General features: G+C 37.4%; 3 protein-coding genes across 10 annotated transcripts; 2 read left to right on the forward strand and 1 right to left on the reverse strand.

Annotated features, from left to right (window-relative positions):
• The first annotated feature begins 177 nt into the window (after positions 1-177).
• LOC111790587 (aladin) lies at positions 178-5,834 on the forward strand. 2 transcript variants are annotated; one of them, XM_023671550.1, is made up of 14 exons: positions 178-430; positions 530-585; positions 681-860; positions 1,722-1,836; positions 1,996-2,095; positions 2,230-2,406; positions 2,635-2,693; positions 3,028-3,115; positions 3,208-3,283; positions 3,919-4,018; positions 4,563-4,614; positions 4,697-4,834; positions 4,918-5,005; positions 5,502-5,834. In XM_023671550.1, exons 1-14 carry the CDS (start codon positions 373-375, stop codon positions 5,562-5,564), a joined length of 1,350 nt encoding a protein of 449 aa, XP_023527318.1. In that variant the 5' UTR covers positions 178-372; the 3' UTR covers positions 5,565-5,834. The 2 variants fall into 2 exon arrangements, with proteins under 2 accessions (XP_023527318.1, XP_023527319.1); XM_023671551.1 differs by having other exon boundaries at positions 1,999-2,095.
• Positions 5,589-11,728, forward strand: LOC111790589 (E3 ubiquitin-protein ligase At4g11680-like). 4 transcript variants are annotated; one of them, XM_023671555.1, is made up of 6 exons: positions 5,599-5,674; positions 7,674-8,365; positions 8,805-8,924; positions 9,471-9,765; positions 10,242-10,440; positions 11,346-11,728. In XM_023671555.1, the coding sequence occupies exons 2-5, from the start codon at positions 7,899-7,901 to the stop codon at positions 10,401-10,403; spliced, it is 1,044 nt and encodes a 347-aa protein (XP_023527323.1). In that variant the 5' UTR covers positions 5,599-5,674; positions 7,674-7,898; the 3' UTR covers positions 10,404-10,440; positions 11,346-11,728. The 4 variants fall into 4 exon arrangements, 3 of the variants coding, with proteins under 3 accessions (XP_023527324.1, XP_023527323.1, XP_023527322.1); XR_002814504.1 differs by having other exon boundaries at positions 5,600-5,674; positions 10,242-10,465; XM_023671556.1 differs by lacking the exons at positions 10,242-10,440; positions 11,346-11,728 and adding an exon at positions 9,889-10,226 and having other exon boundaries at positions 5,589-5,674; positions 9,471-9,800.
• On the reverse strand, positions 10,985-18,803 carry LOC111790586 (alpha-L-arabinofuranosidase 1-like). 4 transcript variants are annotated; one of them, XM_023671548.1, is made up of 18 exons: positions 18,299-18,799; positions 17,759-17,958; positions 17,131-17,185; positions 16,651-16,862; positions 16,428-16,549; positions 16,206-16,353; positions 15,707-15,776; positions 15,402-15,547; positions 14,795-14,840; positions 14,655-14,707; positions 14,053-14,197; positions 13,355-13,473; positions 13,196-13,267; positions 12,875-12,978; positions 12,365-12,421; positions 12,077-12,278; positions 11,730-11,876; positions 10,985-11,491 (listed from the first exon to the last, which is right to left on the reverse strand). In XM_023671548.1, exons 2-18 carry the CDS (start codon positions 17,945-17,947, stop codon positions 11,342-11,344), a joined length of 2,037 nt encoding a protein of 678 aa, XP_023527316.1. In that variant the 5' UTR covers positions 17,948-17,958; positions 18,299-18,799; the 3' UTR covers positions 10,985-11,341. The 4 variants fall into 4 exon arrangements, with proteins under 4 accessions (XP_023527316.1, XP_023527315.1, XP_023527314.1 ...); XM_023671547.1 differs by having other exon boundaries at positions 18,186-18,799; XM_023671546.1 differs by having other exon boundaries at positions 18,236-18,798.
• Positions 18,804-18,967: the final 164 nt, after the last annotated feature.

An 18,967-nucleotide genomic window follows, 5' to 3' on the forward strand; every position in this document is an offset into this window, starting at 1 on the left:
ACCTCTCGAGTAAGTCAACCAATTAAAATTTGGGTCATTGTTGATACGGACGACATATGCTCGAGTCTCTGGAAATAGAAAAAATAAAAAAGACGTTTGAAAATTAATATTAATAATAATAGTAATAGGTAGCAAATTAAAAAAAAAAAAAAAAAAAGAAAAAANATAAAATCTAAACCCTATTTTCGAACATTTCAGCAATCTTTAAAAGGATCTCCATTGGAAAATCCGACTACGGACCCGAACGAGTGGGCGGGAAAATCCGGTGCTCAAACAATCCAAGAACTTCGCCGGAATCAAATTCAGTTCTCGAGCTGAATTGGGCAGAAGTTCAGTCATTTGATCGATTTAGGGCTTTTAAATTTTCTCATAATGCCTTCATTTCCTCCTCCTGGGTCTGTTACCATCTGCGAAATCAATCGCGACCTCAGTTAGTATCGAACTTTTACTTTGCTTCTCATGTATATAGTTGCAGTGTTTTATTTTTTATGATATTGAGCATCTGTTTTGTGAATTTCTTACTGTTCAGTTACTGCTGATCGAATCTCCGATGATCTGGCGAACGACACTTATGGGAAAGTCCTTGTGAGTAATGATAGTTGAAATTTATGGTTGATGTTACCGTTCTCTTCAGGCGCGATGTTTTTGTTTATGGAATTTGTGGCTGTGGCGTTTAACAGGGTATGGTGTTTAGTCCTGTTCCATTTCAGTCGGATTTTTTGGAGTCACCGATTCCTGAACCGAACAATGAGGCTAGAAATGATGAAGCAAATGGGGAAAGTATCCAAAGGAAGAGTGTGATTGCATCTTTGCAGGGATTCCTCGAGGGCTCCATCAAGCGCTTTTTACGTCCTAATGATGTAAGTTTAATAATTGTTGATAGCTAATCGTGTGGTTCAGAAGCATTTCTAAATGCCGGTACACTAGTTTCCTGATGTCGAGGCATTCTCGTAGCAGAACTGCGTGTATTTTTGTTCCATCCTTTTTTATTTTTTGTTTACAAGAGATCAGTCTTAAATGTTTTCTCTTAACAAATGAAAATATTCCATTTCATCTAAAGAAAGAAAATTTTGGCTCAAAAAAGAAGAATTTGATTGTCTACATGAAATTAGTTTGCTAACCCAACTTCAGAACAATAACAATCCTTCAATATCATTTTGTGTAAGGCACTCTGAAATCCTATATCTTGTTCAATATGATTCATACCTAAGGCACTATAACACGATAAATTGTTAGGTAAGGAAATATTTGTAAGCATTTCCGCACGGCAAACTTCGTTGCACTTAGGGACACATAGAGAAAAAATTGGTGGTTAATTTAATTTTAGTTTGCTATTACATTTTAATTGTTGTATCTTACTCCTACTGGCGTACCTTATATATATTGGCAACAAGGAAACATTTTGAAGTTCATGATGCCTTTAAGTTTTTACTTGGATATGATTGTTGGGGTTCAATAAATTCGAATATAGAAGATATGAAATTTAAAATGGTGTCTTTAAATTACACATCCATTGTAATTTTTAGGAAGTTCAACATTTTTTTTTTGCATGATAAAAATGGTTGCTTTATGGAACTCTATCTACTTTGAAGTTCTGAAGTTGTTAAAAGATACATTTGAGTTTAGTAAATTGACTGCAACGTGCATTCCAAAAGTAAGCACGTGCTTTGTAACTTGTGAATGAAAGTTAAGCAACTTATGCTCACTGATCAATTTTATAGGTAAAATACTTACCAGCAGAATATCTTCAAGGAGTGAGTTGGCACCAGCACAAGCATATTTTAGCATTCATATCTGGGACGAATCAAGTTGTTGTCCGTGATTTTGAAAATGCAGGTCATTGAATCTGATTCACCATATGACTTGGTTAAAGTTTTGTAATCTTTTTACTTGTATATAGAAGTAGCGTTGTTGTATTTGTACTGTTCATTTCATCGTAAAATTTGTTGTTCAATTTCTTTCAAATAATGCGAATGTATTTTATGTTCTGGACAGAAGGAAAAGACCCTTGCATTTTGACCCACGACTTGCAAAGAGATGTTAAAGTTCTTGAGTGGAGACCAAATGGCGGGAGGACTCTTTCGGTGGCATGCAAGTAAGTACCTTAGAGCTGCAATCTTATCATTTAAAATAAACACTATATATCTTAGAACTTTAGAGGACAAAACTATTTCTCGCAAGAATGTTTACCATTAACTTGAGAGATTCTTGGACTGAATGTTCTTTCAGAGATGGAATTTGCATCTGGGCTGCTTCTTTCCCAGGAAATGCTGCTTCGGTGAGACCTGGTGCCGTGTCCTTCTTAGGATCATTCTCAAGAGGCTCTGGGGTTCGATATACCCTAGTTGATTTTCTTCGAACCCGTGATGAACAGATTAGTGCCCTGTCATGGAGTCCTGATGGAAGATATCCAAATAAATTAAAAAAATTTAGTCCTTTGCATGATAGTTGAATTGTTGGTTGGTGGCGGGTGTTTTCCCCTCTTCCTCTGCGGAAGAATCTCTCAAATAATTTTCTTTGATTATACTTGCTGATGATATTTGACTTTTGCTATATTTTTATGATTCTTTTTCATTTATCTCCTCACTGAAGTATTTCAACCTGATACGAGAAATTTCCTTGACTCATTGGCACATATCTAGCATCTGCATCTTATGAGAGCTCTTCTTTTACCATTTGGGATGTCGCTCAAGGTATGTCAAAGGCTAATCTTCTTAATTATGTTTGATGACTGGACGCTATTTTTCAAGAAGAATAATGCTAGGGATTCATTTCCTCCTTCTATATCTCTGAATCTTTTCTATTCAAAGGGGTTAAAAAAACATAATGGTCCCAGGTAGCATATCTATGGAAAATGCTTCTTTAGTAATGTATCAACAGTACTTGAATTGCCTGATTATTTTATTTTGTTTCTCATCTCATTTACCAATTGATTAATTTATTTGTTTTCATTATTTTGAAGTTCTCTCCTGCCTCCCTCCCTCCTATGTTTCTTTAAGAACTTCTTTGACTCTTGAATGGTTCCAGGGTTGGGAACACCCATTAGGCGTGGATTAGGGTGTGTATCAACAATCAAGTGGTCACCTTCTGGAGATTACTTTTTTGCTGCAAAATTGTAAGTACTATCCAACTGTCTTGTGCATTTTGTTACATAATAATCAGCCAGGACTGTTTTTTTCTGCATACATAAGACCATTCATTTTGCAGGGATGGAACATTTTATCTTTGGGAAACGAACACATGGACATCTGAACAGTGGTCGACAACAAGTGGTTTTGTCACGGTACAAAGAAAAAAAAATTATGTTTTATTTATTTTAACTTGTCCAGGGATGTTTCCCCTTCTCTCTTTGTCTCTGTCATTTACTCTTGCTCGCCCCCTCTGTTTTGGTCTAGCGAAAAAATGCATGGTATCTACTTAAAATAATGTAATATAGATGGGCAGATGGAGGAGAAACTTCCTATGTACTTCGGTTTCTCATAAGGAAAATAGACAAGGATGTAGAAGAAATGCAACTCATACTCCAATTAATCCATGTACGCATATAGTAGTTGAAGCAAATAATAATATTGAATTCCATAGCTGGATAAGAATAAGGCTTTAACTATGCCAGATATGGCATCAGAAATCTCATTGGTTTTTTTTCTCCTCTTTTCCCCCTTGTATAGGAGATAATACGTCGTAGCTTGCCCCTTCTCTTAATCCTTCTTGTTATCAGTGTAAAGTAGTCAACAATTGTCCGGACATAGTATCTAGACATTGCATGAAAATTATTCTTTTATTTAGTTCTCACTTTTGTCAGTCAAGTTAAAATTTATAGTTGTTAGCAATCTTTTCTAGCCACCACTTTAATTAGTAAGAGTCTTTAACTAGTTAAATTTTTTACTTTGTATCCACTAAACAATGTCATGATTTCAGGGAGCAATATGGGATCCTGATGGACGTATGATACTACTTGCTTTCTCTGAGTCTTCAGTATTGGGTTCAATTCATTTTGCATCTAAGCCTCCGTCATTAGGTATGTGAATCGTCTTTACAATTTCTGGGTCTACTAACAAGCTACTATAGAGTTTTCATCTGGGCCTCCGTCATGTTCTACAGTGGACTTGTGCACACTGTCTCGCATATTGCAACTGCCAGAATTGGGGTGTCTGGAAGTTTTTCTTATGAGATCTGTAGAAATAATATTTAGACAGTGAGAGTTTGGTGGAAAGAAAAGGAATGAACGGAAGTTTTCTGGAAGTTTCATGGCAGTTTGCCGATAACAAACTAATGATTAGATCAAGTCTTAATGATTTGTGATAATATCATCACTTGAAACTCTTTTCTCATTTTTGATTCAGGTGCATTATGCAAGGTATTGAGTAATGTTTATTTAACTTAACGTCTTCACCTAGTGTCTCTACAGGGACAATATTTTTATTGCCTATGTTGCCTGGTTAATGTGATGAATCTAGTTTTACTTTCTATTAAACTGCAAAATGTTCGCTAGCCATTAATATGGATCTTCAGTTTTTACTCGTTTGTAGATCTGATGCATTCTCAATGATTTTTGTCTTCAGTTGCACATCTGCTAGCTGTTGACTTGCCTGAGATAACTACTTTGACGAACAGGTATATGTGTTTAGTTTGTTAGACCGCCCATGACCAATATTGTTAACCATAAAATTTTGACAGCTGTGCATTATCCTTTCAGTCAGGGTATTGAGAAGATAGCATGGGATGCTTCAGGAGAGCGACTGGCTGTCTCTTTCAAGGATGGAGATGAATTATATAATGGCCTGATCGCAGTATATGATATTAAAAGGACTCCCCTGATTTGTCCATCATTGATGTAAGTTATTGACATTGTACTCCGACTCAAATAAATTGTAAATTCAACTGACCTGTCTATGTAATTGTTTAATTTCTGTCCAGTGGCTTTATTAGAGGACCTGGAGACAATCCAAAGCCAGCTGCATTTTCGTTCCATGGCAAGTTCAAGCAGGGACCTTTGCTTTCAGTGGTACGTTTCAAAAGAATCCCTTGGCTTTAATAAATGCTGGTATTGATATGATTGTGTAAGATCTCATATTGGTGGGAGAGGGGAACGAAACATTCCTTATAAGGATGTAGAAACCTCTTCCTAGCAGACGCGTTTTAAAACCTTGAGGCCCGAAAGGACAATATCTGCTAGCGGTGGGCTTGGGTTATTACCAATGGTATCAGAGCTAGTCATTGGACGGTGTGGCAGCGAGAACGCTGGGCCCAAGGGGGGTGGATTGTGAGATCCCACATTGGTTGGAGAGGGGAACAAAGCATTCCTTACAAGGGTATGGAAACCTCTCTCTAGCAGACGCGTTTTAAAACTTTAAAGGGAAGCCCGGACAATATCTCTTTTGTAGGCTTGGGCTGTTACATATTGAAACATAGGAAACAATGTAAGAATACTGTTTTACTTTCATCTTTTTTCGCTTAAAAATTTGTTACGATGTTCAAGCTCGATTCCACTAATTGTGCAGTGTTGGAGCAGTGGATTTTGCTGTACCTATCCTCTCATATTCCGCTCTCACGTTGTTCCTTAGTGGTGGTTCTCTTGAGCCCTAGTCTTGGTAGGAGATACTGTATGGTGCTAAATTTCAAAGAGAAGAGGTTTTCTAATTCTTCTGTACAGTCTGTTGCTGCAAATCCTACGGTACCATCTTCAACTCTTGCTCTTGCTGTTGTTATTATCAAAAAGGAAAAAAAAAAGAAAGAAAGAAAAGCTATCTGATAGGTTTGTTTGCATCAGAGTTTTGATGTCGGTGGATGTTCTGAAGAGGGTGGATTATGGAAATTATGTTGTTTCTATTGTTTCTCTTGAGCCAAATACCCCACAAAGTCCATTGTTTTTCTGCTTTTGGTCCTCATACTTTTAGTTCTATCATAGTTAGCTAAGTTAGCTTAAACCTACCATTTTCATGTTGGGATCTTATAGGTGAGATTATGAATCTCAGCGAAATGGAAGGAAACTTGGCCAAAATTGATATAGAAATTACAGGAAAGATTTGTTTGTAGGTCGGTGGATTTACATTTTACTAGAGCATAGCATCCAGCCAAGATGGTCCTCACCATGAAAGACCCTCTCCCATGCATGACTTTGTCCAACCCTTCATTTATTACTATGGCCTTCTTGTTCTACACTACCTTGAACACAACTGGATTACCTTAAATTTCTCCAACATTTTTCTCTCCTTTTGTTCTATAAATGGCTTCCTTTTCACAAAAAGGAACATAGATCTACCCCACCCGAAAGTTTAAATCGAAGTTTTAAGATCTGGTTGGATAACCATTCGGGTTTTGAAAACTTTGCTTGTTTTTTTTTACAAGTTTTTTAATTCTTGGTGAAATTTTAGAAACAAAAACTACTTTATATATTTTTTATTATTAGATCGCAAATCTAAAGTTCTAGAGGTGGAAGTGGTTCTAACTCTATAATGTTTAGAGAATCTAATTTATTATGAATATAGAATGTTTGAGAAGTTTTTCAAACCACAATGCATGGTCTTAATTGGAGTAACTTAGTGTTTGGTAGCTTAATTATGGCAAGATGAAGATAACACTCAATAAAGCTAATTAATGTGTGTGATAAATTGGATGTTAAGTAAGAACTAAACTAAATGGATAGTATATGCTTAGTTCGTTCCGATAAAATCTTCATGGTTGATCTTCAGCATCATCATTCATACCTAAATGTCTTATTAATTCGTGATTGATTAACTGCTCTTCAAGATCACAAAACAAATAGAGAGAGTTTATAATACTCATCTATAAATACGGTCTTTTTGACCATTGAGTGCAGCTCATCAAATAAGACACTAATTATTATCGCTTGGATCTCCTAGTTGGTACTCTTTGAACTAAAAAATCTATGATACTTTTGGACTTGCTGGATCGTATCTTTCTCAAATTTTTACCCTACGATTAAATTTTAGAGTTAGATTCTTTTTAATATTTTATTATAAAAATTGTACCCGATAATGTACCTACCACTATACATATATATATATTGACATAAATGAAAATGAACTTTCAACCTCTACAAGCATAGCCTTTTGTTTCTCATTTATAGAAATATAAATATATTCCAAACAAAAAAAAAAGAAAAAAAAGAAAATGGAAGTGTTGAAATATTAATTGAATGGCTCTATTATTAAGTTGTACCTTCCAACACATTGACATGGCTCATTAATTTGTTGTCACAAACACAATTCTTAATTATTTTTAATTGGTCAAATGTGAAAATTATAAATTATTCTATAATCTTTTATTTTATTTTAATTTTTAAGCGCATAAATTCTCTATTTTTAAGGGACGTTGCGACTCATTTGTGTTATAAAAATGAAGAATTTTAATTTTGCAAGAGTATTAAAATTTTAAGATAAGTTACGTCAAATTTTAATTCATTTAATTTTTTATTAATAGTTATCACTTCATTGTCACAATAATAATTTTAAATTATTTGTCCATTTTTAAATTATTGAGCCTAAAATAATTTCTTAAAGTTTTTAATTTCGGGTATTATAAACTTTTTAAAATTTAAAAATTTATTGTAGAAATGGGAAGTTCATAAATTTGTTGGATCATTTGGAGACCAAATAAATATTAAATTAAATTGGAAATTTATTATTATTATTTAATTTTTTTTTTCTTAGGGTCGACATTACATCGTTGCTTGGACATTATCCATCATCGTACAAAACCCTGTCAAGAACGATTGAGATATTATACGACGTCGTTTGAATCTCCCCCCACGCCGCACGGAGCCATAGCACCACCAAAAAGCACCGGCTGCGACCTGCCTCAGCTCCCCAACCCAACTACTCTCAGCCGCCACCGCACCCATTCTCTCTCTCTCTCAAGTGGAAGCTATACCCATAATGGAAGAAGAACGAGCAATGAGACGCACTGCCAATGGCGGCACTCTCAATGATTCTGTTCTTCGCTATCCCACTGTCAGTACCACTTTTACAATCCCTTTAACTCGCTACACTACCCGTTTGATTACCTCCGGCCGCCACCGCCCCCTATTGGCCGATTGCGCCGACTCCCGATCCGACACGGAAGACCACGACGACGCTAACGATTTCAATCGCCGCTCCATTGTTAGGGAAAATTGCTTCTACTCTATGCCCATTTTAGTTCTCGACGTCGTTTGGAATTTGGCCTTTGTTCTTGTCTCCATTGTTGTCCTCTTGTCCACGTTTCGAGAACGCCCTTCCACGCCTTTGCGCCTTTGGATTTCTGGATATGGCTTGCAATGTCTCCTGCATGTTGGGTTTGTCTTCTTTGAGTATCAGCGGAGTATGGCGCTCCACGGCTTTGAGGACCGTGCGTATCATCGCAGGTAGGAAGAACAGTTATATCTAATGCATTCATTGATTGAATCATATGCGCAATTTTGAGATTTCCCCTTCCAATGCAGTAATCTAAGCAATATGTGTGTACTTATGTCCTTTTGATCGCCTCCTGTAGGGTTCTCTTGGTGTTTGATTTCAACCTTTGAATGAATTATAATGATGGAATTCAATCTGTTCTTCAATATGTTTGAAAAGCCAAATCTGCTCAACATTTGGCAAATTCAAACATATAAGCCACAGTGAATTCATGGGTTTTGAGCTTATTTTGTTTTCTTTTTCATGTTTCATTCAACGAACCAGCAATAACTTCACATCATTTTCTCACATTTAGTCTGGAACTTATTTGATGAACACAAAAGTATACAGATCTATGAGCTGCAGCAACACAAGCTTTGGACTAATTTGTTTTGATCTTTGTCCTTCTAGCATAATGAAAAGGTTGGAGTCAATGAATACAATGACCTCGTCGGTTTGGTGGGTCTTTGGATTCTATTGGATTGTCATGGGTGGCCATACACTTTTACAGGATTCTCCCCGGCTTTACTGGTAAGAACTTTGCCTTTTGACATGTTTCCTTTTGGAGAAATAGTTTCATATACCAAACTGAAACTTCCTATGTATTTTTTTCGATGTTCTGTTCTTCTTTTTGCTCGTTTTCGGAGCTCGTATCCCTTTTGCATTAGTCTCTTTTCATTTATTCAACGAAAAGTTTCGTTACTTGTTGAAAGTTGTTGCAAATGCAACCTCTAGGTGGGCTTTGAATAAATCTAGCATTTTCACACTGTTCAATCTGGACTTCTGGAGCTTTAAGTTATGATTTTTGTAAGATTAGGGGTTTTAGTAATATTTGCATATCGAACTAAGCTGATGAGTGTTGGATCTCGAACAATTACGAAACTAAGATGATTAAAGGTTTACTAAATCCATGAAGCGATGTCATCAAATGTCTTTTAGTTCCTTTGAGATCGTTGGTTTGAAATTGTAGCTTTAATTGCATTCACCCCGAGTAATCTAGCTTTGATTTGTAGTTGTATGGAACCATTTAATCTGATTTGGAGCTTCGGTGCTGAATATTTGTCGTGTTAATTGCAGGTTAACCGTCGTGTTTCTAGCGTTTGACTTGTTCTTTATTCTCTTTTGTATTGGGATGGCATGTGTTGTTTTCTTCTCCCTTTGTTGCTGCATTCCTATTATAGCATTTGCATATGCCATGACTGCCAGAGAAGGTGCCTCAGAAGAGGTTATCAGGGCTCTTCCCAAGTACACATTTCGTCAGGCTGCGCTCGGGGCGTTTATCCATGGAAAAGAACGGGAACCAATTGGAGCAACAACGGAGTTGGATAACGATCACCTTATCAAAGAACTTGCTCTTCATCCAGAGGATTCGGTCAGCTACTTATCTTTTTATGTCAAACTATCAATATATATAAGCTATATAGTGGATTGCTATAATTCTATAGCATCATTATTTTCTCCTGGGGAACGTTCCTTGTGGATGGCCACTCCAAAATTTATAGTATTTTGCTTCTGCTCTAGATTGATAAGTGTAGAATTTGAATTCTTGAGCCTTGAAAGATCTATGAATTTTATAAAACGGGTCAATCTGGGTCGAATAATTAGGACTCTTGGTCTTGTTTCAATAACTCAATTTCATGACCTGCTTAACTGCAAACACGATCGACTGTTCTTGCTTATAGAGACAAGTACGTATAACGATATGGTCCTTCGCACAAGCAGATTACAATAGCAATATCACAATAGTTAGTGATTCTACGACAGCTTTTAGTTTTGCTCATCACTTACTGTGATGTTCATCTTGTAATTTCTTTGAAGCTGAGTATATGAAGATTTACTTCTTTATAGGAATGTTGCATTTGCCTTTCGCAATATGAAGACGGGACGGAGCTCTATACTCTTCCCTGTAACCACCATTTTCATTGTGGGTGCATCGGCAAATGGCTTCGGATAAATGCAACATGTCCACTCTGCAAATCTAGTATCTGTCGGGGCGATACACTGGTTTGACCATCGAGAGGAGCAGACGAATCCCAGCTGAGAATATGTAAGTTCGGCATTTTCGATTTCAGGTTAGATGCTTGCTGATCTCTGCCAACTAATGCTTTTTAGAAACAGGGAGGGTAGAGAATAGGATTTTAGCTGATTTCAACCCCATCTGTGAACAGAATTTAATCTTTACTTTTAACAGGTGGGCTTTGGTTATATGTATGTAAATTGATAGGAAATGGTGTTGTGCCTCTAATTTAATCTGCTATATGTGAAATTTTCTTCTGTGTCACTGAATCCCAACCCTGTTTTAATCATTGAACAAAAATATGTGTTCATAAAAAATAAGATGAGATAGGGATAATACAGAAAGGTATGGTGGATAGTTGTTGCGACATCAAATCGTTACAGCAACCTAAGATAAGATAAAATAACAATGGCTCTACACAAGAACAAGATCAAGATCAACCATTATCTTTTTGGTGCCGTTTTGGATATCGTCTTGTTCTGTATAGTAATTCTCATAAGATAATCATTGAAGGAGTGTTGTAGCTATACCTACTCGGCGAACTTTGACTAAAAGATCATAGATTGGATTAGGCTCGCTCTTAATTATAAGTTCCTAATCATTGATGTCAAGAACACGAGGTATAATGATTGTAGAGGTTCTATTGAGTTCGTAACCGTGACATACTAGCATGGTGTTCGACAGCCAAATTGGGGGAGAGCTCCATATAGTTAGTATGTTAATTTACAAGAATGGTGCCGTTGATATCGAATCAGATGCCAACGAGCGCTCCCCCAAGGACTATACAATGTAAGCATACTATATGCTTATTTCACTTTGGAGCCAAACTGCAAGGAAAATAACATAGATCTTTCAACCTATTCGATGTTGAAAGATTACCAGACGTGTATGCATGCATTCACTGTTCTGCTTATTAGCTTCATATACAACTTCAGATAGCAGATGTTGATGATTGATAGCTTCCAGGCATCCTTATACTGCTAGATTCCATGAACAAGTCAAGTGAAGTTAGAGAATGAGAGGGAAGTACAACGTCCATGTTTTCTCCAGCGGTATTGAGCGGAACTTTGATCGGAATCACCTGCCATCGTGAAACGTCAGAGGTTAAAACCCAAGGTGAAAAGAGTATCACCTAAGAATATAGTTAGCTACCAATCAGATTTGTAACTTCGGAGTGTAAGTCAGTTTCTTATCATGGAGTCGAAGGTCTCTTGCACGTTGCAACTCTCATGTATCGAAGTGTTTTTTGACAATTTAGTACCATTTCTTCTTTACATTTCTAGAAATAAATTTCAAGATCAAGAGGGTGCTTGGATTACCTTCATTGGGTCATTCAAGGAATTCTCATCCATCAAATTACGAGATGTAAGTACAGTCTGAGATGACCCGGATTTCTGAATGGAGAATGCATTCAAATGATTTACAGATATCTTGAGACTCACTTCGTTGCTTCCAAAGTTAACAATCTGCAAAAAAAACGTGTTACATATCGATGTCAGTCTCACCGCTAGTAGATATTGTCCATTTTAACTAGTTATGTATCGATGTCAGTCTCACTGTTTCAAAAGGCATATGCTAGGGAGAGGTTACCATATCCTTATAAGAAATGTTTTGTTCCCCTCTCCAACCGATGTAGGATCTCACATATACAGAAATACATATATACCTTTATTCGAAGATAGTTGCGTTCATCTTCGGGATTTTTCCATATAATGGAAGATGCAATTAGGGAAGAAGAAGCAGAATTAGCATCCAGTGTAGTATCAAGAAGAGTTGCTCCACTTGAGCCTACAAAAAAACGTTGCATCCAATAGCTAGGCGTTCCGTACAAGTGGGATGAGTTGAAGACAATAGCATCTGGATTCCACCTTTATGAAACACAAAGCTTTCCATTTTAGTTTATCAATCAATCATTGTAACATGACAGAGCTGATGAGGCAACAGACAGTGATACCTTCTGTCATTAGTATTCACGAAAAGTGGTGCATAGCTTGCCATTTCAACAATATCACTACAACAAAAAAACCTCAACCCAATGAAGAAGATGATGTTGAAAACTTGAAAATATTATCGTAAAGCAAATTTAAGTCATACAATACATACTATAGTTGTACCAGTCCAAGCCCACCGCTAGTAGATATTGTCCTCTTTGGACTTTTCCTTTCGAGCTTTCCCTCAAGGTTTATAAAACGCGTCTGCTAGGGAGAGGTTTCCACACTCTTATAAAGAATATTTCGTTCCCTTCTCCTACTAATGTGGAATCTCACAATTCATGTCATGTAACGGTCCAGATTCACCGCTAGCAGATATTGTCCTCTTTGGACTTTCCCTTTCGGGCTTCCCCTCAAGGCTTTAAAACGCGTCTGCTAGTGGAAGGTTTCCACACCCTTATAAATGGTGTTTTGTTCTCCTCTCCAACCAATGTGGAACATCACATGTCAGCATTGTTTTTAATATTAAAAACCTGTTCTTCTCAAGGCCGATGAGAAATGCAGCTTCGGCGAGGGCTGCAAGAAGACTGCCTTTGCCAGCATCTGATCCCGTCACAGCATACTCGCTCACAAACGCCTGCAGAGTAATCGCAGAAGTTGGTTCGTATTCAATTCTATATTTAGAGCCAAAAGGTAGAGAGGAATAGAATGGAGGAGGAGGTAAGAGACCTTTGGACCAGTGCGTGATGTTTTATCAAACCTATGAGCCATTGAAAACATTTGGTTGGCGGAGGTNGATTCTATATTTAGAGCCAAAAGGTAGAGAGGAATAGAATGGAGGAGGAGGTAGAGACCTTTGGACCAGTGCGTGATGTTTTATCAAACCTATGAGCCATTGAAAACATTTGGTTGGCGGAGGTATATATCTGATATAGGGAGAAATTAGTATGAAACTGAAAAAAAACATTATTCCATTTGCAGAAAATGAAAAGGCGATGCTTAAGAAAACTTACATGAAAGTCATAGTAATCAGCTGGGTGATCCAACTTCCTAGAAGACCCGTCACAGTTCGAGATTATTTTAATGTCGGGATAGGCACGTTTCATCGCGTTGTAGATCTTGACATAATTTCCTGCTCAAATAAAAGTTCTTCAAGAAAACATACAGAGAAAGAGCAGAGGAAAATCTACAACATTTTGACAAACTATCACTTATCACTTGTCATCAGCCTCACGGTTTTAAAATGCGTCTACTAGGGAGAGGTTTCCACACTCTTATAAATAATGTTTCGTTCCCTTCTCCAATCGATGTGAGACCCCCCAATCCACCCCCTTCAGAGCCTAGCATCCTTGCTGGCACACTGCCTCATGTCCACCTCCTTCGGGGCTCAGCCTCCTCGCTGGCACATTGTAAGAAACTTGGCTTTGCCGTCAACCTCACGGTTTTAAACACGTCTGCTAGGGAGAGGTTTCCACACCCTTATAAAGAATGCTTCGTTTTCCTCCCCAACTGACGTGGGATCTCGCAATGCTATACTTATTTGCTAGAAGGACAGATTAACTCAAAAAAGGGACTGAATTTTACAAAAACACATTTTAAATTACAGAATCTGAATCAAGCCTGTTAATCAAGTTCAGAACCATTTTAAATAATGCTAGAAGTTCAGAACCATATGGAAACATGAAGAAAATACTCTAAAAGATTGAGAAACCTCTGTAGTTCTTTTTGCCACAGTCCTCATTTCCAATGGCAACATACTTCAAGTCAAAAGGTTCTGGATGTCCCATCGAAGCCCGAACGGAACCCCAAGTAGAGTTAGGATCTCCTCTTGCAAACTCGATGCTGTCAAGCGCTTCCTAAAATCGCTACATCGTGATTAGATGAATACCGACTTGACAAAATCAAGATACTACCCATTTGTTAGTATGGGAAAGATTTACAGATTTCACAAGATACACACTGCCAGTCATTTCAATATTTCAAATTTATCGACAAGAAATACCACGAAGATCATTACGAAGCATATTTCCTAGTCAAAGTAACAAAAACCGATTTATCGGCCTGATAGCAATTCAGGACAGTACTCGAAAAACACAAGATAATGCATATGCACATCAAAAAGAGATGACACAACTAGGTATCTTAAGTCACTAACCCTCGATGAGCTTACACTAGCTTGTTCTCTCGACCTCGTTTCGAGATCTTTATTGGTTAAAACTCGCAACTATATAATTGCAGGCATCATAAAACTATTATCCATACAGGAGGGAGTAGAAGTGCCTGTTAAACATCAACAAATGATTGCGAGCATACCTGCACAAACGGTGAGATAGCGGAAGTATCGACCTCATCTCGGTGGCTGATTCCTTAGAAAATAAAATTATATATTGAGCAGAAGAAAATAAATGAATAAAAGGAGAAAGCAGGAAAGGAAGATAACCATCATGGATTACCATTATTGAACACCCAAACTGGCGCAGCACCAAGATCTTCTGCTAGCTGCAAAGGAAAGCTCAATAAATAATGTAATATACAACCAAACTTGAAGAGTATCAATCATAACATGCAAGTAATATCAATTATGAGATAAAGTTAAGTAGCAACTCTTCTGTGGGGGCTATCTTAATGATTTGTTATCAATCTGTGATACATTTCTTATTTTACTGTTCCTCTCAACCTGATGATATTCAACTTTGATGACGTCCATTAATACATTGAGCTTGTACCCCTCCACAATAGCTAAGTGACACACTACTCGATGTCAGCACAAACCATCTCTCTTTTTTGGACTGACATAAATCGTGAGATCCCACGTTGGTTGGAGAGGGGAACAAAACACTCCTTATAAGGGTGTGGAAACTTCTCCCTAACAGACGTGTTTTAAAACCTTGAGGGGAAGCCTAAAAGGGGAAGCCCAAAGAGTGCAATATCTGCTAGCGACGGGCTTGAGCTGTTACAAATGGTATTAGAGCCAGACACCGGGTCGTGTGCCAGTGCTTACAAGTATTTCTGTTTTTAAAGAAAAATTAGACTGCATGGAAAAATAAATACAACACTCACTTGGAGAAACTCAAAGTAGCCAAGTCCATCATCAGTCCAGTACATCCAAACATCACCAAAGTGTCCAGGTCTCTGTTCCCATGGTCCAACGGTTTCTTTCCAACGAAATGCATTTCTTAACCACTCCCCTTCCACAAAGCATCCACCTTCATTTATATGATTAAGAAAAAAATGATTGCCTATCAGTTACCACGACCAACAAAGAACAAGTCCAACACTTAAACCAGAAAGAATAATAATTCAAACACTAAAGACAACCTGACAAGATTTGAGAGAGGTAGGGAAAGATGAAACACGACGATTACCTGGAAATCTAATAAATCGAGGTTCCAAATCAGCCATCATTTGGACTAGATCGTTTCGGAAACCATGACCCTGCATAATGATAAAGGTTACGACTGTAAGGAAAGTGAAATACATGATTTCTGTGCAATAAAAAAGTATAACCATTCATCTAACGTTGTTTGGTATCTTTAGAAAAGGAAGTACAAAGCTCCTGAAGACAATAAGTTGTGCTTTTGGCTCCTGAAGCAGAAAGTAATTTCATACTACCAATGTAGAAGTATAATGCACATGAACCATTTTGAATTATGCAGAACGATTAGCTTGAGTTCCGAAAAGGGGTAGAAAAAGGGTAGTATCGTACTCATGATTATCTCGTCCTCAAAGGATACAAATACGAATGCAGTGTCTAGCACAATAAGCAGAAAACTACTGAGAAAATTCGAAGCAAAACCCCAAAAACATTGCAATTCTACACTTCCATGACTTGGTCGAACCATATAGACATATAGAGACAAATACCTTATATGTTTCCAGAGGCATGGCCGAGACTTGGTCGAACCATATTACCCCTTTTGTTGACGTAGTCAACTGAAGACGTGAATTGGGATTAGTTTCGGAGGCATTCAATAGAACCTCCATCTTTGTCCAGTTTGACACATCAGAAGATCTACAAAGACAAGTAATTTATATTGGATTTCCATTCCAGCAAGGAGTTCTTTTGAAAAAATCAGATAAGCTCACATGATGGATGATGTTGCCAACTTTTTCAGCCCACTCGAATCTGTGAGTGAAATGGACAGATCAATTTTTCCCGAGGATCGAACAAAAAGAGTCACTTTGTATGCCTTCCCTTGCTCGATATTCTGAGGAGGGAAACCGAATTTAACATTTTAAGAACATAAGGGTCCAGAAAATTCCCAACATAAAAGCATTGGAAAGAAATTCCTTCTCGAAGAGGACTAACCATGCCCCAGAATCCAGGGTTGTAGATACCAACTCCTCCAGTTGGACAGACATTGATGCCTTCATTGTCACACAACACGTCCATACGTAGAGCCACCTTATTCCGATCAAAGCAGGACGAGCGATCTGTTGATACACTTATAGTTGACTCGTTTCCTATGATTGACCAAGGACTAATATTTGATGGAACGTTTGGACCCCCAGCTTCAAACCCTGTGAATAAAAGAATCATAAAGATTATATCATCAGCATGTTCTTGGCTCATTTTAATTGCAAATAAAAATATATCCTCCATGGTTCCATCTAAGAAAATACATGGTGCTTCCACAACAGAAACCAATGAATGAATTGGCTCATTTAGTAAACAACTTTAAGTCGAAAGCGAATTCCGAATGCAAGAACTCAATAAAGACTCCAAACCCTTAACCCATCATCTTATTGATGCTATTTTCATAAGGAAAAAAGGGTTATCAGAGCTGACCTCTGTTGCTCACAAGCTCTGCCCATATTCCACCAGCCCCTGCATGATTAATTTCCTGTAAAAGAGAGCATGAAAATAAGCTCATTCTTCTTGATATTTTTCTCAAAAGTACAAATCAAACCCCACGATTATGTAAACAAGCTCGAATTAGTGAACGCTGTAAAGTCGCGTAGTGACAAAAGAAACTTAGCGTGTGCACTCCCAACAACGCTTACCCTTACAACCTATGATGTCATTATGCATAAAACGATATTAGAAAGTCCATAGAATGATAACATCAATAGCAACAACAATCTATTTGTTCCAATCGAACAATTTAGACGATTCACAATCTATAACATAACATCGACAAAACGACAAATCGTAAATTAGCTAAACCAAGAGTTTAGTTGTTTTTGCAGTAAGCTGAAAAACATGAAAAATAATCATGAATCATAGTGTCATAATTTCAGATAAAAGAAGTTTGGATTCAGAAGAATATATATATATATATATATATATATATATATATAAAACATGAAAAATAATCATGAATCATATTGTCATAATTTCAGATAAAAGAAGTTTGGATTATATATATATATATGTATATATGAAAGAAACAGCAAAAACAATTTAAAGAACCAACCTCAAAAAATATTCCAAAAAGTGTTTCAGGAATCTGCCGTGTTGATGCATTTGAAGCATTAACAACTAGACGAACGGGCTGGGCGGTGTCATCTCCAATGGCAAAGAATGTACAAACAGAGACAACCACAATACCGAAGCATAGCAAAAGAACATAATATGAGACTTTACGAGAACCCATTACAATCATTGCATCCAACGCTATCAAAACCAAAAAAAGGAAATCAAGCTTAGTTTGGTAGTCCATCCATGATTATACAAACACCTTGCCATTACAACAATGTAGCAGCAGCAGCAGTGCAAGTGACAATAACAAAACGCCTGAATAATATCTAATTTGGTTAAGAAAAAACGCCTGAATAAACACTAACAACGATCGAGCGATTAACTAATGACACTTAACAGAAACGAAATCAGAGATGACTTACGAAAAGCCCAATACACAAGCAAACTAGATTCTCAACGAGATCGGACTTACAGCCAACACAAATTCTTCAAAATCAACAGGAAATAGAAATGAAGATTGTGTTCATCCGTGAACCTGCTGAAATTTATCAGAAGTAGAAGAAATTCAAGTCCAAAGATGAGTTCAAATTCGTAAACTCGAGTTGAAATTCTGCTGTATTTGCTCAGTCAACCTCCTTATAAAGGCCGATGATCATCCAACTGAGAGAATACCCTGTTTTTCTTACTGTCACGTATAAATTTCAAGAGGGAGAAAAGAAAACCCATCTGGGTGAGAAGTACAAGCGGAACCCATTACTCCTTTCAAGATTTGCTTCAATGGGTCCCGCTCCCTTGCGTCCCCAACACCGCCCATTGACCTTGTAAAGCCCTCGACGCGACTGTAATTTGTGGATTAGTTTACAAGACGGATGAAGGGTTAGTGGATCAGCGGACAGATAATATGACATTTTGCTCCAACTTTCGATGAAATTGATGATTGTTGATCATTGATGATGATGGTGCCCACAATCCTATCCAAATATACCCTTTTTCTTTCTTTTTTTTTGCTTCAAAGCCACGTCCCCTTCCGCATGGATAACGGTGAAAAACTGCGCCCCCACCTCTATCGAATTGGATAAGAGCTCCTGGTCTGGAATCGAGGGTCCATGGATGAAAAGGAAAGTCTTTCCATTTCCACTCACATGGTCCCAACGCTAATTCATTTCCTCTCATAGTACTCATCCAATAATCCATTCTTCATCCT

Source organism: Cucurbita pepo, chromosome LG03 (genome assembly GCF_002806865.2).
Source record: "Cucurbita pepo subsp. pepo cultivar mu-cu-16 chromosome LG03, ASM280686v2, whole genome shotgun sequence".
NCBI lineage: Eukaryota > Viridiplantae > Streptophyta > Magnoliopsida > Cucurbitales > Cucurbitaceae > Cucurbita > Cucurbita pepo.